This window comes from Euleptes europaea, chromosome 17 (genome assembly GCF_029931775.1).
Source record: "Euleptes europaea isolate rEulEur1 chromosome 17, rEulEur1.hap1, whole genome shotgun sequence".
In the NCBI taxonomy this organism is placed as follows: domain Eukaryota; kingdom Metazoa; phylum Chordata; class Lepidosauria; order Squamata; family Sphaerodactylidae; genus Euleptes; species Euleptes europaea.
The window spans coordinates 19364160-19380585 of record NC_079328.1 but is presented as its reverse complement, the minus strand read 5'-3'; the positions used below and the strand labels follow the sequence as shown (position 1 = coordinate 19380585).

Below are 16426 nucleotides of genomic sequence, written 5' to 3'. Positions count from 1 at the left end.
GCAGACACCCTGTGAGGTAGGTGGGTCTGAGAGAGCTCAAAGAGAGATGTGACTAGCCCAAGGTCACCCAGCAGGCTTCATGTGGGGGTGTGGGGAATCAAACCTGGTTCTCCAGATTAGAGTCCACCTCTCCAAACCACCACTCTTAACCACTACACCACGCTGGCTCTCTGCTCCACACAAAGAGCAGGTGGTTGGGATATCTCTTCTTTTAGTCTGGCCTCCTGCTTTTTGCTTCTGTTGGGCAGATGGGTAAAAAGCGAGTTTTACCTGGTGGTGTCCCTACAGGATAGTTTCGCCACCCCTCTCCCTTTTTTCCCCCCACGCCAGCACTCTGGCATGATGACCAACTCTGCTGTGGGGAGTCCCTGGCATGCCAAAGAGGGATTCTTGGCCTGTTTTCATGTGACCACCAGTCAGCATCGCTCTGTTGCCTCTAGTGTAAAGGAAGAGCCTTTTTGCTGCTGAGTTTTCTGCTGGGGGTGCCGACAGTCCCACTGTGATACACTGACATGGCCACCAGGAGAGCAGGACCTGAGGACGGCCCCAGTAAAGAGCTGTAGCTATTTTATAACACTTTGGAAACAGGCAGTGATACTGTGCAAGCAACTGTAAGCCACTGTGCCATTTGCTATTAGACGAGGTTCCGACATGGCTTCTGCCTGATAGCAAAATATTAAAATCATACCTTTATTTGGCATAAAAAATAGAGTACATATTGAGGTTAAAGGAGATTTTTAAGCTTTTGACAGAGATCTTCCTTACAACATTAAAAGTTAAAACTTTAATATAAATCCCAGGAAGCTAGCAACCCCTGCAGTAACCTGGGGATAAGTATCACTTAAAAGAAATTGAACTAGCTCCTTATCAGTGCCACCAGGGCAATCTGTCGGTAGGGGTTCGATGACCTGTTCCCGTAAAAGTGAGCCATGCTTGGAATGTAGTAGTACATGGGCCACGGTTTCAACCTGTCCAGAGGCACAAGAACACAGCCTTTTCTCATAGGGGACTCTGGCATATCTGCCCGTGGTCCAGGCCGTGGGGAGAAAATTTAGACGAGCTTGCATAAAGACGTCCCAAGAAAGAGGAGGTCAGAGTGCAAAAGTAGCTGGGTAGTGAGCCCGGGGCTGGGTAGATACCAAGAGCTAAGGGTGAGCAAGAATTAGTAGCTCTAGCAAGGAGCGTTTGTTTTTCAATATCAGTAATCCTTAGTTCTAGGGTTCTAAAGGCTTGTGGCTCATTTAGGGGGAGTAGCGCCTCGAAAGATTCCCCCATGGATTTGATTTTACGATACCTGGATTAGAGATGCCGCCGCAGGTATTTGCCTGTTGAAATGCTTTTGGCGTTGTTTCTGTTGTACCTTCAGTGCAAAGCCAGAACCCAGGATCCCCTGAAACCCAACAAATGGCCATTTGTTAAAAGGAAACTTCCTTTAATCATTATACAGCCTAAGGTATAGAGTTCACAATAAGCTAAACTGTGCATGCTAAGTCGTTCCTTCTGACTCTTATAAAGTGATGTTTGAGAAGCGCTTTAGATTTCCACTCACCGCTGGAAGAGCAAAAAAGGAGATGGCAAAGACAGAGAAACAGGATGCTATTGTTTTGCCAATCCACGTCTGGGGCACCTTATCACCATAGCCAATAGTTGTGACCGTTACCTGTGCAACAGGGGGAAAAATTAAGGGACAAGACAGAGTAAAGCTACTAGACCAAAGGCTGATTCACATGCCCACCTTTCACTGTCTCTACACTCAAAGTCCACAAAGATTGGAGCATGAAGAGCTCATTTTACCAACCTCAGAAGGATGGAAGGCTGAGTCAACCTTGAGCCGGCTACCTGAAACCGACTTCTGTTGGGATCAAACTCAGGTCATGAGCAGAGCTTTTGACGGTAGTACTGTAGCTTACCATTCTGCTCCATGGGGCTCCACACTATGGACAGTGTTTAATTCCACATGTGCAAAGTCTAGGTTATACTCATATTGCTAATTTCTCAAAAACAAGTCAAAAACAGTTAAATTCCTGATCCTGAGTACTGAGAGACAGAGCAAACTGACAAGACTGGCTATACAGCAAGAGATGCACTTACCACACCCCACCACAGAGCGTCGGCATAGCTGGAGAACCCTGTCTGCCCCATTTCATCCACTGCATCTTTCTCAGCAAGGTAAACAAAATACGAGGAGAAGATCAGTCCCAAGAATCCAATATACAGTGTGGTTATTAGTTCCTAATGGAAATAAGACTGAATTACTGCTTGGAAGCTGATACAACAGCATGTAATACATTTTTTTTTTTTTTTTTTTTTTTGGTACACGGGCTGATTTTTGTAAAAGTTCTGGCATTCTTAATAAACATGTATAGGGAGTGATCAAGTCATTTTGCTGGTTTATCACTGCTGGTAGCCATTCATTTTACAGAGGTTGTATATTCATGTCTTGATGAACAGGTGTACATCAGAAGCATGGCAGGGAGAAGCATGGCATCAGAAGCATGGCAAAAGCATGGTACATCAGAGAATGGCAGAAGCATGGTACATCAGAAGCATGGCAGGGAGAAAGGCAGGGGGAAGCTTTGCCTCTGGCCTTGCCTCCAGGTGCGCCCCCATCTCCATAAGCTGATGTGTACATGTGTATGTGTGTGTGTGAAGTGCTGTCAAGTCGCAGCCGACTTATGGCGACCCCTTTTGGGGTTTTCATGGCAAGAGACTAACAGAGGTGGTTTGCCAGTGCCTTCCTCTGCACAGCAACCCTGGTATTTCTTGGTGGTCTCCCATCCAAATACTAACCAGGGCGGACCCTGCTTAGCTTCTGAGATCTGACGAGATCAGGCTAGCCTACTGCTTGCAAAAAGGAAGGAATGATGGACTTAAGCTTCAAGTCACTAGTCCATCTCTTTTAATGGAATTTTTAACATTGGGAGAGACCTGTGGCGCAGAGTGGTAAGCTGCAGTACTGCAGTCCAAGTTCTGCTCACGGCCTGAGTTCGATCCCGACAGAAGTCGGTTTCAAGTAGCTGGCTCAAGGCTGATTCAGTCTTCCATCCTTCCAAGGTTGATAAAATGAGTACCCAGCTTGCTGGGGGTAAAGTGTGGATGACTGGGGAAGGCAATGGCAAACCACCCCGAAAATATAGTCTGCTTAGAAAACATCATGATGCGACATCACCCCACTGCAAAATGACCCGGTGCTTGCACAGGGGGCTACCTTGACCTACCATTTTAACTACTGCCCTTTGTAGACCCCAAGTTTACACAGGGTTTCCATTCCTTAAGCATGGTTAAGTGTGATGTCTAAATACCTAAAACTTTGGTTTAGGATTCGCCATTAATTAGGGCATGAAACACTGGTCAGAAGCGGATTGATAAATTAAGGTTTGAGTGACTCATGGTTAAGCATTATACATGTACTAAGTAACCCCATTTGTAAGACAATTTTCCACAAGTATGAGTGGGACCAACAATTCCACTCCAATCCAAGGCTTTAATCCAGCAGTTCCACACTGCAAAGTTTTGACAGAGAGTGAAATGGACAAGATGGGCATACAAAGCAGATCCCTAGAAAATCCTGAGGGTATCCTGGACTACTCCCTGGAGGCTGACTCACATGCTCTAAGCATCCATCACTGCATCCATCACTGTACGTGAATTTATATTATATATATATATATATATATATATATATATATATATATATATATATATATATATATATATACCTATTTTTGTATGTCTGAGATCATTATTGTTGTTGCATGATAGATAACGACTTTTCATAGAATTGAATTCTGGACATTACTCGGTCATAGTGCTGCTTTGTTTCGCCCATTACAAATAAGCACATTCCCCACTCAAATCTCTTCTGTGCAATGATCTCAGTAGATGGCCTGAGGCAAGCCATTCTTCTCTCAGCTACCTGTCTGCAATATGGCAATGTTAACAATGTAACAACCTTACAGGGTTGTTGTTGTTGGTGTGTGTGTGTGTGTAAAGTGCCGTCAAGTCGCAGCCGACTTATGGCGACCCCTTTTGGGGTTTTCATGGCAAGAGACTATCAGAGGTGGTTTGCCAGTGCCTTCCTCTGCACAGCAACCCTGGTATTCCTTGGTGGTCTCCCATCCAAATACTAACCAGGGCTGACCCTGCTTAGCTTCTGAGATCAGGCTAGCCTGGGCCATCCAGGTCAGGGCAGAGGGTTGTTGTAATGATTATAAAATAATGTTTTGAGCTTAGGGTTGTTCAAGTCCCCCTCCCCCATCAACATTCAGACATCAATAGAGTTCATTCTCAAGGTACGCACCTCCGTTTTGACATCAAAATAAATTTAGTCCGGAGTCAACCACCACAAACCCTTCCTTTTCCACATGGACTGCCTTTCCCTAGAGCTGGTGTCAGCATAAGAGGTTTACAAATACCCAAAAAAGGCTTTCAAACATATTGAACAATCTTTCAACATACAGTACCTGGCGATGTATAAATACAACAGATCCCAAAAGCCTCCAGGTGCCGCCTTGTCGGTCTACGTGGAGCATACGAAGTATCTGCAGAAACCGGATTCCCCTTGAAACAAGAGTTGTGGAAAATTGTAGAACAGTGTGAACCTGTTCGACATAGAAGCCCTGCTGTTGCAAGTCTGGACACCTTTTATTCTAAATGCAGGCATGGAATACAAGAGCAATTTAGCACTATTGGTACTTCACCAGTTTTAATCCCATAAATCAAATGGTATAGATCAGAGGTTCCCAAACTGTTTGAATCATGGAGCACTTTTCAGGAGAGAAATTCATCACGGAGCACTAATTTTCATCTAGCACCTATATACTAAACCAAATGACAGTAGTATTTTTCTTTCCAATCTCTTCACAGAGCACTAGGGGATGCTTTGCAGAGCACCAAGTGCTCCTTGGAGCACAGTTTGGGAACCTCTGGTATAGATCAGGCATAGTCAAATGGCAGCATGCAGGACAGATCCAGTCCAGAGATAATTTGCTTTACCAATCACATTTTCTCCACAGTTCCACAAAGGAGTTCAGTATTTATTTATTGGGTGTGGGGGGGACTATGCCACCGCTCCAATGACCTGCTCAAGGCAGCTTACAGTTCAGACTGGTAAAACAAAGCCAGTTAAAACAAAGCCAGTTAAAACAAAGCGTTGTTGTCTCCCTCTCCATTTTATCCTCACCATTTTATCCTCACAACAACCCTCTGAGGGAGACGAGACTAAAAGAAAGTATAAGGTGCCCAAGGATGCCCAGTGAGTGTATAATTCTTCTCATTCTTAGCTGACACCACAACAGCCCATTGGCTGCAGTCACATGAGATCTGCCATCCCATGGCTATGTTGTGAACAGCAACATGCTAAGTCAGGGACTGAATAGACATCTCCGCAGTCCTGGTTTGACTAACCCAGTGGTACTCAGTCCGCAGCTTGAGACGAGCCACAACTGCAATTACCATCCCTGAACCTGAAAGAGGCTCGCAGCTTACCGGCTACTCTGGCAATGGCTTTTTCCAGATGAGAGCCGCTCGTCAACCACAAGCCCCACCGGGTAATGGCCTTGCTCACTTTCCTGAAACATGGGGCAGGTGCCACATTGGGGAATAGTACCCAGAAAAGCCACAGGTGGCATGTCAAAGAGTCACCCATGGCTCCCCAGCCACTGAGAGTTGGGAATGTTTAGTCTGGAGAAGAGGAGGTTGAGGGGGGACACGATTGCTCTCTTGAAGTATTTGAAGGGCTGTCACTTAGAGGAGGGCAGGGAGCTGTTCCTCTTGGCAGCAGAGGATAGGACTCGCAATAATGGGTCTAAATTGCGGGAGGAAAAGTAGCAAGCTCGAATCAAGTCTCTGCCCCCTTAAATGCTGCTTTGTAATTGGCTTACTTTGTAGAGCTTACTTTGAGAGAAAATTCCCTCTCAAAACCCAACTGCTGCATTAAAAAGCATTTTAAGAAGAAAAGACAAAAAAAAAGAGCAATTTCAAAGGGTGGGGGGAGAAATCCAAGCCTTGGTTTTAAAAAACTTTGCTTCTGCTCAGAAAGAGCTCTGAAGAAGCAGGAAGTATTTGAATCACCACCTCTTGACATGCTGCTTTGTAATTGGCTGTTTACTTGCTGTGAGAGAAACCAAGCTTCTGTTTCCCATGCTTTGCCTTATGCACAGGGATTTCAAGCAGGCTGAGCGCAGGGGAGAGGGAAGAATTGGGTTAACAGAGGAATGGGAAGTCACGGGATTTGTGAGGGCTGACAGCAAGGTCACCTCTAATGGATGGAAAACTCATGCATAACTCCAAGGAACAACCGAGACAGACTGAGGGTGAACATGAGTGAAAGTGCCCATGCATAAACGACCTATTATACAGCCATGCCCCCCTGAGGAGTCAACTTGAGGCAGCAGAATAACGTTTAGTCACCAGAACACCATATTGAGGAGAGAATCTAAAGAGCACAGAATTCCTGGTGGGTAATGTAATAAAATGGCACAGACAACTTTTTGTGTGTGTAAAGGTAAGGGGATAACAAGCATCTGCAGATATTAATTCATACAAATTAGCAGCATCTGGTTGTTTAATTTTCTACCATGATGGTAGCAAACATAGAACTCTTTGCTACATACCTTATTGCAGATGTGGCAAACACCTGTCCATTCGATCCTACACTCAGAACTATAATTGAGGCTATCACAACAATGAGATCTGTTGACAAATGGATATTAAAATGGTTAGCTCACTTGTAAATCAAAAAAAAGGAAGGGTAAAGTTCTAGGAAATTTTCTGTTTTCAGGGAGGTTGTTGTTTCAGCCCATTAATGTTTAGTCCAATTATAAGAGAAGAGGAGGAAGAAGAAGAGTTGGTTTTTATACCTCAACTTTCTCTACCTTTAAGGAGTCTCAAACCGGCTTACAATCGCCTTCCATTCCTCTCCCCACAACAGACACCTTGTGAGGTAGGTGGGGCTAAGAGAGTTCGGAGAGAACTGTGACTGGCCCAAGGTCACCCAGCAGGCTTCATGTGTAGTGGGGAAACCAACCCGGTTCACCAGATTAGAGTTCACCATTCTTAACCACTACACCACTACATACAGCTTTAAACTTGTGCCCCATTACCCAGACACAACGAAATGAATATCCTCCTCTGTCATCATTTGCAGTGAAGCAGGGAGCCAAGCTGTGCCCAGCCCCCTGCCCCACTGGGAGCTTCAAAAAATGGAAGTGGCCCAAGTCTCGTTCAGCCCCTGTGAGTAGGGTTGCCAGGTCACTCTTTGTCACCACTGGGAGGTTTGGGGGGCAAAGCCTGAGGGAAAGGTTTGGGGAGGGAAGGGACTTCAATGCCATAGAGTCTAATTGCCACAGCAGCCATGTTCTCAGGGTGAACTGATCTCTATCGGCTGGAGATCAGTTGTAATAGCAGAAGATCTCCAGCTACTACCTGGAGGTTGGCAATCCTATCTGAGAGGCCCTGCCCTATGCCAAATGTGAGTGGGGGCTGGATTTGGCCATGCCTCCTTTTGAAGGAACAAGGTGTACATGGGAACAGATGGCCATTGGGTGCCTCATCTGTCTTGGCTAATGGATGAGCATTTAATGAGGCTCTGCCTCTCACTTCCAGGCCCTTTCGACTGGCATTCCACGCCTTTCCACCCTACAGGATCTACAGGATTAGCTGGTGGCTGAAGGTCCAAGCAAGAATTTGGGGGGTGGGTTCATCCGATTTGTTTGGACATGAGTCGGTTTTCACCTGCTGCCTTATCTGGGATGGCTTAGTTAACTAGATTGGGTTATAAGACTGGTGAGCTGCTAGGTAGGTTGGTGGGGACACTGGGTTGCTGTAATACAGGTAGGGAAATCTGGCAAGTATTCTGAGGCATCTAATACCGAGGGCTTGCCCCAGCCAGCTGCTTACTGCCTGCAACAGCCAGGGAAGTTTAGGGAGGAGGTTCCCTTGGTGCTGGGCAACACCAGCTGAACCCTACCTGCCACATGGCATGGGAGGAAAGAGGTGGAACTTGGCACCTCTTGGCACAAAATTGAATGGATGCAATGAAAGGTAAGGTATGGCAGCATTGGGTGTGCCAAGTCTGGAGCAAGAGTGGAGTTGCACATATGCATTTATCTCTAATAGACTACTCATTATGGATGGGGCGGGACAGGGGTTAATAGGTATATTAATAAGTTTCTGCAGACCAGACTTCAGTTTATTTATTTATTTATTTATTTGATTTCTATCCCGCCCATATTTGATTATTTGATTTCCATCCCATCCTTTTCTGACAAGGTCAGGCTCAGAGCGGCTAACAAAAGCACAGTTATATACAATTATTTATTTATTTTGATTTTTACCCCGCCCTCAATCCTCAGCCGAAGCTGGGCTCAAGGCAACTAACAACATAACATATAAAACATAACCATAAAACCTATACATATATTAGTATTAAACACTTCAGAAACCTAGGCTTAAACTATACTTGAGTCTTGTCTTCTTTCCAGGAAGTGTGGGCAAGGATTAATGGCCTTTTATGCATGGGTTGTTTCTATCACTGCCAAGCCCTGAGTACTTCGGGGCTTCATTTTCATTTTGCTTATATTGTCCGAACTTTAGAAGTCATCTCACTCTCCTCTAGCATTTTCCATGAGTTTTGTGGATGCTGTTTTACAGCGAGTTTAATGTCTGCCTCAATCCCAAATCAAAACCTGGTCCTGTGCATACTTATCTATTTGTGGTTTTCTCCCTAAGCCCATTCTCGCTTCATGGCCAAAGAACCACATCATCTTTTCCCACATATCTCCCCATGAACTAGTTGTGGTCCTCAGGTTGCCAATTGCTAATTGCCCCTCACCTAGGGTAGCCTGACGTGCATCAACTAAAGCAGTGTTTCCCAATCTGTGGGTCACAAAACTTGTGAAAGTGGGGCCCACGCCTCTGCAATTTTATTGATTTGTGAAAGTTCTGGTTTTGTTTTTTTGTTTTTTGAGTCAGCGTGGTGAAGTGTAGGGCTGTTGGGAAAAAATCGGTACAGTTCGGCTTCAGCAAAATTCGGCCCTTTTAAATTCGGGCCGTGCCGAAGTACGAATTCCCCCGCTTTGGATCCGTGAAATTCGGCGCAAGGTCCGGAGTTCGGGGGAAAATTTGGCCCCCCATGCGCCTTCACGGGGCTTCCCTGAAGGAGCGGGGGGGGGGCCTTTAAACAGATCTGTGCCTTACAGCTGTTAGGCGCAGATCTGTTTCTCCCCCCCCCCCCCGCGCGCGCCTTCAGGGAAGCCCCGTGAAGGCGTGCGGGGGGAAAACAGATCTGCACCTCCCAGCTGTTAGGCGCAGATCTGTTTAAAGGGCCCGCTGAGCGCCTTCAGGGAAGCCCCGTAAAGGTGCACAGGGGGGCAAAATTTCCCCCCGAACTCTGGATCTCGCGCCAAATTTCGCGGATCTGAAGCGGGGGAGTTCGGACTTCGGCATGGCCCGAATTTAAAAGGGCCGAATTTTGCCGAAGTCGAACTGTACTGAATTTTTTTTTCAACAGCCCTACCCCCCTTTTCCCGCCCTTTTTGGAATTCGGTTCATCCCGAACTGGAATCCGCCGAATCGGGGGAAATTCGGCAGTTTTTTGGTTCAGGACGAACCAAATCGATAGCCCTAGTGAAATGGTTAAGAGTGGCAAACTCTAATCTGGACAACCAGGTTTGATTCCTCACTCCTCCACATGATGCCTGCTTGGGCCAGTCACAGAACTTTCTCAGCCCACAACAGGCAGGCAATGGAAAACCATCTCTGAACATCTCTTGCCTTGAAAACCCTACGGGGTCGCCATAAGTCAGCTGTGACTTGATGGCGCTTTCCACCACCACCGCACCATACCAAGTAAATTTGGACTTGTGGGTCATCACACTAAAAAGGTTTGCCTGTTCTATTCTACCTCTTCTTCTGTAGAACGGGCTCCCTGAAGAGACAAGGGAAGGTGCTGCCTCTAAAAACATTTAGGAAGCACTGCGAGACCATTCCATCTGCCAGGGCTTTTAATGGAGTATAGACTGCAGGTATCTTTTAGTGGGAGGGGGATTACTCGGGGTTTTATTTTATTCTATATGTTTTTAATTTGTGGTTTTCTAAGGCAGGATGTGTATGTGTAAAGTGCTGTCAAGTCACAGCCAACTTATAGCAACCCCTGGTGGGGGTTTCAAGGAAAGTGATTAAGCAGCGGTGGTTTGCTATTGCCTTCCTCTGCAGAATCTTTCTTGGAGGTCTCCCTTCCAAGTAATGACCAAGCTTAGCTTCCAAGATCAGGTTATACTATACCATTCCACGTCCAAGGCAGGATATAAATATTTTAATTAATAAGTAAATGCCCATTATACTGCTTTGGCTACAGTTGTGGGCCCACATGACAGATTCCACTCACTTGCAGAATAGGAACAGAAAGCTGACTAATCCCTAGGGGCATATCCACATCAGATTTAAACTAGCAATTCCATCATCTCTCTCCCCATAGAACCCAGAGAAATATAGTTCTGTGAGAGTGGTGAAGAATCTCTAACAGAGAATTCTCAACCCTGTCATCAAACTACAGTACCCAGGATTCTTTGAAGCTGCCTTATGTTGAGTCAGACGACTGATCTATCAAAGTCAGTCTTGTCTACTCTGACTGGCAGTGGCTCTCCAGGGTCTTAGGTAGAGGTCTTTCACATCACCTACCACCTGTTCCTTATAGCTGGAAATGCTGGGGATTGAGCCTGGAACCTTCTGCATGTAAAGCAAATAGTCTACCATGGAAAAGCCATGACAGTTAAACTGGTATAAAAACCAATATAAGTTTTTGGCGTAGCTATAACATTATGGCACGTATTTTATAATATTTTTATCCTGCAGAGTCAAGGAAACCTGGCCAAGAGAAGAAGAAGAAGAGTTGGTTTTTATATGCCGACTTTCTCTACCACTTAAGGGAGAGTCAAACCAGCTTACAATCACCTTCCCTTCCCCTCCCCACAACAGACACCCTGTGAGGTGAGTGAGGCTGATGAGAGTGTGACTTGCCCAAGGTTACCTAGATGGCTTGGTGTGTAGGAATGGAGAAACAAATCCAGTTCACCAGATTAGCGTCCACCACTCATGTGGAGGAGTGGGGAATCAAACCCGGTTCTCCAGATCAGAGTCCACCACTCCAAACCACCGCTCTTAACCACTACACCACGCTGGCTCTCTGTGTGTATTTTCAGAGATTCAGGTATAAAGTGGCAGTAATGTCTCAGAAATAACTAGTGTAACTGGAGAGGCGGTGTTGCATATCAACTAAGAGACTGAGGTATGAAACTGGAAGTCCTCGGTTCAAATTTCGTCTTTGCCATGAACTCACTACCTGGTCTTAGTTATGCCACTGCCTCTGCCTCAGCTTCACATGCACAATATGAATGGAAAAGTGACCTACCTTAGGATTACTACAGAACAATGCATGTGAATCATTTTGAAAACTCAAAAACACTATATAAGTGCTTAAGTATAAAACCAGCCAATGTTATCCACTAGGTTATCAGTGTGTATCATATAGTGTACATTAGGGGAAGCATTTCTTTAAGGATGTGGTATCGTGTTACACATGGAAAACCTCATTGTATCCAATTACCTATTTCTGCTTTATTTATTTACGAAATTTATATCCTGTCTTTCTGCCCTCACACAGGCAACCAAGGCAGCTAACAATTTCAAGTGTACATGATAAAATCACATTTTAAAACCATTAAAAGCACCCCCCCAAAAAAACATACACATATCATGAAAACAATTAAAAACAGAGTTAAAATACATCCAAGGACTTTTATGCATGGCTGTTTCCCTTGCGGTCGCCCCTCGACTACTTATGCATGCATTTCCCAACCTTCAGGGGTCGCCGCGCTCTCTCTGCGGGTTTCTCCCGCGTTTTCCAGAAATGCACGGGAAGAGCGAGGCGACCTCTAGCGGTCAGAAAATGCAAGCATAATCAAAACAAAGCCCTGAAGTAGTCGGGGTGGGACCGCGAGGAAAACAGCCACGCATAAAAAGCCCAAGACAGAAAAACAGCAATTAAAAATTGATTGGGAAGGAGGGATCACTGAGGGAATGCCAAACAAAACAAAAAAGTCTTCACCCACTGCCGAATCTCCCAGACAAAAGAGTTCCGGAGCTTTGGTGCCATGACCAAGAAGTCCCTCTCCCAAGTTGCCACCTGCTTAATCTCAGAAGGCAGGGACATCCAAAGCAGAGCCTCTGAAAATGGCCATAGCGGTAGGGCAGTTTCAGAAGGGAGCAGGCATAGCACTAGCAACAGAATGCAAGTCCACATGTATGTTTGTGCAACAATTTTAGATGCAGTTTTAGATGCAATTTTAGATGCAGTTAGAGAATGCACTGTCAAAGCGGCACATGGTATGTGCTCAAAATGCCCTAATGATCCTTGCATCCGCTTGCTTGGAAAGGAAACCTGCTGATGTGTTGTTAGATACACGCCAGCGTTTCAAGACAAAAAGTCAGATATTATATCTTAAAGCACCGCAACTACCCAAACTAAAGCAACTGTCAGCTTTAAGAATGCATTTGTTCATTATTTCCATTTACCCACACATAAATACTTACACTGCAAAACAGGGAAATGGCAGGCCCTATGTTAGGATGTCGTCCATCGCATCCAGGTCAATGGGAATACAGCCTCATGTGCTTTGGCCAAACCTTGCCCATAATTGCATTGTGAATAGACAATGTTGCTTCAACACTTCTATTTTAGATTCTTTTCAGACCATACACATGCTCCATCTAAGCCTGCATCCAAATGTCACATTAAGCCAGTGGCACTCAGCCCCTGGCTCACAGAGAGCCATATTTGCAGTGTGGTGTGAGGAGTGCACCCCAAAGAGCCTCACTGCTTATACATTCCTCCCACAGTGGCTGGCTGTTTCCAGGTGGGAACCACCTGTCAGCCACAAGCCCCACCAGGCAAGGGCCTTGTTCACTTCCCTGAAATATGGAACAGGTGTCACAGTGGAGATTAGTGCTCAGAAGAGCCACAGGTGGCTCCTGAGCCACTGAGCATCACTGCATTAAATACTTTACACTTGCAAAAGTATGTGGCTGAGGGACACAGCCTCATTAATTTAAATTTGATTTATCATGTACAAAACTTTATGACTACCTATATATACTGACTAAAATACATCCAAATGGAATGAGGAGTTTGTCAGATTCTATATTATTCTGGACAAATAAGACAAATGTGAAGTTCTGAATAAGATTTTTACGAAACGGGATTAGGATCTGGCAACCAGTCTGTATTTACCAACTAGGACTGAAGATTTATAGCTATTTTTCTACCGATACTGAAGAGATGATTTACAGCTTTATTTATTAACTGATCAGTAAATAGAATCAAGTGTTGCATCGCTGAAGTGTTGCATCGCTTCCACACATGGAAGAACAAGCTCAGGAACTGCATAAGGACTCTTGATTCTATGCCAGTAGAATTATTGATTGTAACCTTGGATGTATTTTAGTCAGTATATATATAGGTAGTCATAAAGTTTTGTACATGATAAATTAAATTTATGAGGATATCTCCCTTAGCCACATACTTTTGCATTTTGACGTTATTACAGTGTTGGGGTGGCATAGCCACTGTTTTTCTGGATAATAACAAGTAGAACATCCCATCCATTGGATTGTTACCATATTTTAATTTTTAGCATTTATGTGTGTACATCTCAGAGCTAATTACAACATCCTTGGAGTCAGGTCAGTATGCTTATTCCTATACTACAGCAGCCCTATGGCACAGAGTGGTAAGCTGCAGTACTGCGGTCAAAGCTCTGCTCACGACCTGAATTTGATCCTGACGGAAGTCTGTTTCAGGTAGCTGGCTCAAGGCTGACTCAGCTTATCAACCTTTTGAGGTCGGTAAAATGAGTACTCAGCTTCCTGGGGGTAAAGTGTAGGGGGCTGGCAAAGGCAATGGCAAACCACCCCGTAAACATAGTCTGCTTAGTAAACATCATGATGTGACTTCACCCCATGGGTCACTAATGACCCAGTACTTGCACGTTTACCTTTTTACAGGGATATGTGGGATACAGAATAGAGAGAATCAAGGCTTGCTTAGGGCCACCAAGAAAGTTCATGAACAAGGGAAGATGTCATTCAATGTCAAGAAAGAAGAAGCCTTCAAAAAAATCTTACCTATTATTGATATGGGCTTCCTAGCAAAACGTACCCTTCCCTTAATACCAACGTATTTGCTTCTGCAACCTGCCGACCAGAGTCTCACCACGTATTCAGCACCAAAGAATACCACCAAGACAATTTCCTGAAATTTAAAAAGAAGATTTGAGGGGGGGGGGTGCAAACACCAAAGACTATCAGTCTATGTACTTTTGCCTCCAAGTTACAAGAGAAAGAGACAACAACATCAGTTTCTGGAACGAGTACTTTCCCACCATCTTTATGAGAAAGTAGGATCAATTTATTCCAAGCACATACCACCCCTTCCCCCAATACAAAATATTTGGGGGGAAATGCCCCTGTGTACTCAAGAATCATTAGTGGAGAGTCTGTAGCTGAGCAAACCAAGGATCTCACAGGTTGTTAACTCATCCTAGCAGGAAGCTGGACTTGGCCAAGGGGGAAGCCCCTTCTCAGCACCTGAATCAAGCATTATTCAACGTTGAGCTTGACCAACAAGAACTGAGTCAGCACTTTGAAATTTCAAGGTGCCCAAAGCACAGGGGGTTTGTGGAAACTGGGCCCCCTTAGAGAGATTCCAGGCCCCTTCCCTGAATGTTCTGCTTTCATTTATTTTATTTTTAAAAGGTCACTGGCCCTTTCGCTTGTGTTGGAATAAGAAAAAATTGCAGGCAGGAATAGAGGATGATAGTCCAAGGACCCATGTTTTGCTCTGAAAAAAACTGCCACAGAGACAGCTTGGAAATGTATCCTCCCCAGGACTGACAAATGAAGAACCAGAAAGACCACTCAGGGGATCAGTGAAAAGCACTGAAGAGATCTGCTCTCCTTCATTTCTTTTTGTTTTCATGTTATTGTTGTGAGCCTTCTCATTTTTGCCCACTTTTCATTGATAGCATTCCAATTTGGCCATTTCTTGTACACCTCTCTATGCCGTTTTAATACCACTAATACAGTACACCAGTCAGTGCTATTCCAACATCATTTTTGTGCTGTTTATACACTACCGATACAAAAGAGTTACATTACTATTGAATTTCGTTCATACGGTTATGGGAAAAAGTCAACTGCAGTTTCATCCTGAGCAGGAAGAAAATGGAATTTTCAAATCGAAACAGTATATTCACCACATTTGATAACATCCCTAAAGCACTGCAATGAAGATGCTGGATGGCTCTCTTAGTAGAAAAGCCAAAAATTTCAAATAGTCTCACCATTTAAGAGATTTTTTTTACAAAGGCAGTTCTGAATTTACCTATGTGGAAGGATTTGCTGTATATACTCTCCCTTCTTAAAAGTATTCAGCTTTAATAACAGCCAGTGCGGTGCAGTGGTTAGAGTGTCGGAGCAGGTCCTGGGTGGCCTTGCTGGGTGGCCTTGGGGAAGTTATACTCTTTCAGCCTAACCTACCTCACAGGATTGTTGTGAGGATAAAGTGGAGGAGAGATGAACAAAGTAAGCCACTTTGGGTTCCCACTGGGGAGAAAGAATGAATGAATTAATGAACTGTGTCAAGCTATACCCTATTCATTTCACCAAAAATACATACACATTTTCTTCCATATCCTCTGGTTTCCAGTTTTCTGTTTGTTCACTGAATGTTTGACATTTTCTTCAGTGCTGCTTCAAAAAGGCTGCTTCTTCCAGCACAAGTCAAACGACAAGCCCAGTTAGAACAACAGCTAAAACTCTCATAATGAGCAGAATGGAAAGGACCATGATCATTAGGAACATAAACCTAATGCTCAGGAGAATAAAACTGTCTTAGGTCAGCACTTGAAGGTCAACAGACCTCCCTAGGAGGAAGTTCTGATGTTTGGGCACCATGACCCAAAAGGCCTTTTCTCTGGTGCTCACCCGTCTGACCCTAGATGGTGGGGCCACCTACAACAGAATATAACTGATTTCAACTAGCAGGCAAGAACATGCCAAAGAAGGTGATCCTTTTGGTATTCTGGTCCCAGGCCAGAAAGGGTTTTACACGTGACCATCGGCTTGTTTGCTGTCAGCCTGCTTCCTCCAGGCACAACTCAGTCAAAGGCTATCAAAACTATTGAAATACGATCTTCATAACTTACAACTGCAAGCAGCCCAGCTGCTCCATCTACTCTACCACTGAGCTAAAGGCCCTTCTCCTGACACCCTGCAAAAAAGATGGTCTTGATGGACAAGCAAACCTAGAATTGGGCACCAGGTTTTTTGTTTGTTAGTTAGTTCTTGTTTTTTTAAGTGTAAGAAAATG

General features: G+C 44.6%; 1 protein-coding gene across 1 annotated transcript in view; it reads right to left on the bottom strand.

Moving 5' to 3' along the window:
- The window catches only part of LOC130489032 (potassium voltage-gated channel subfamily KQT member 1-like), a 319184-nt gene that overhangs the window by 278450 nt on the left and 24308 nt on the right, over nt 1–16426 (bottom strand). Inside the window, exons 3-8 of the mRNA XM_056862736.1 lie at nt 14182–14308; nt 6615–6693; nt 4464–4560; nt 2092–2232; nt 1550–1660; nt 1295–1390 (exon numbers count right to left, since the gene is read on the bottom strand). Of these exons, the coding sequence (XP_056718714.1) occupies nt 1295–1390; nt 1550–1660; nt 2092–2232; nt 4464–4560; nt 6615–6693; nt 14182–14308 (651 nt within the window). The remainder of the gene's footprint in view (nt 1–1294; nt 1391–1549; nt 1661–2091; nt 2233–4463; nt 4561–6614; nt 6694–14181; nt 14309–16426) is intronic.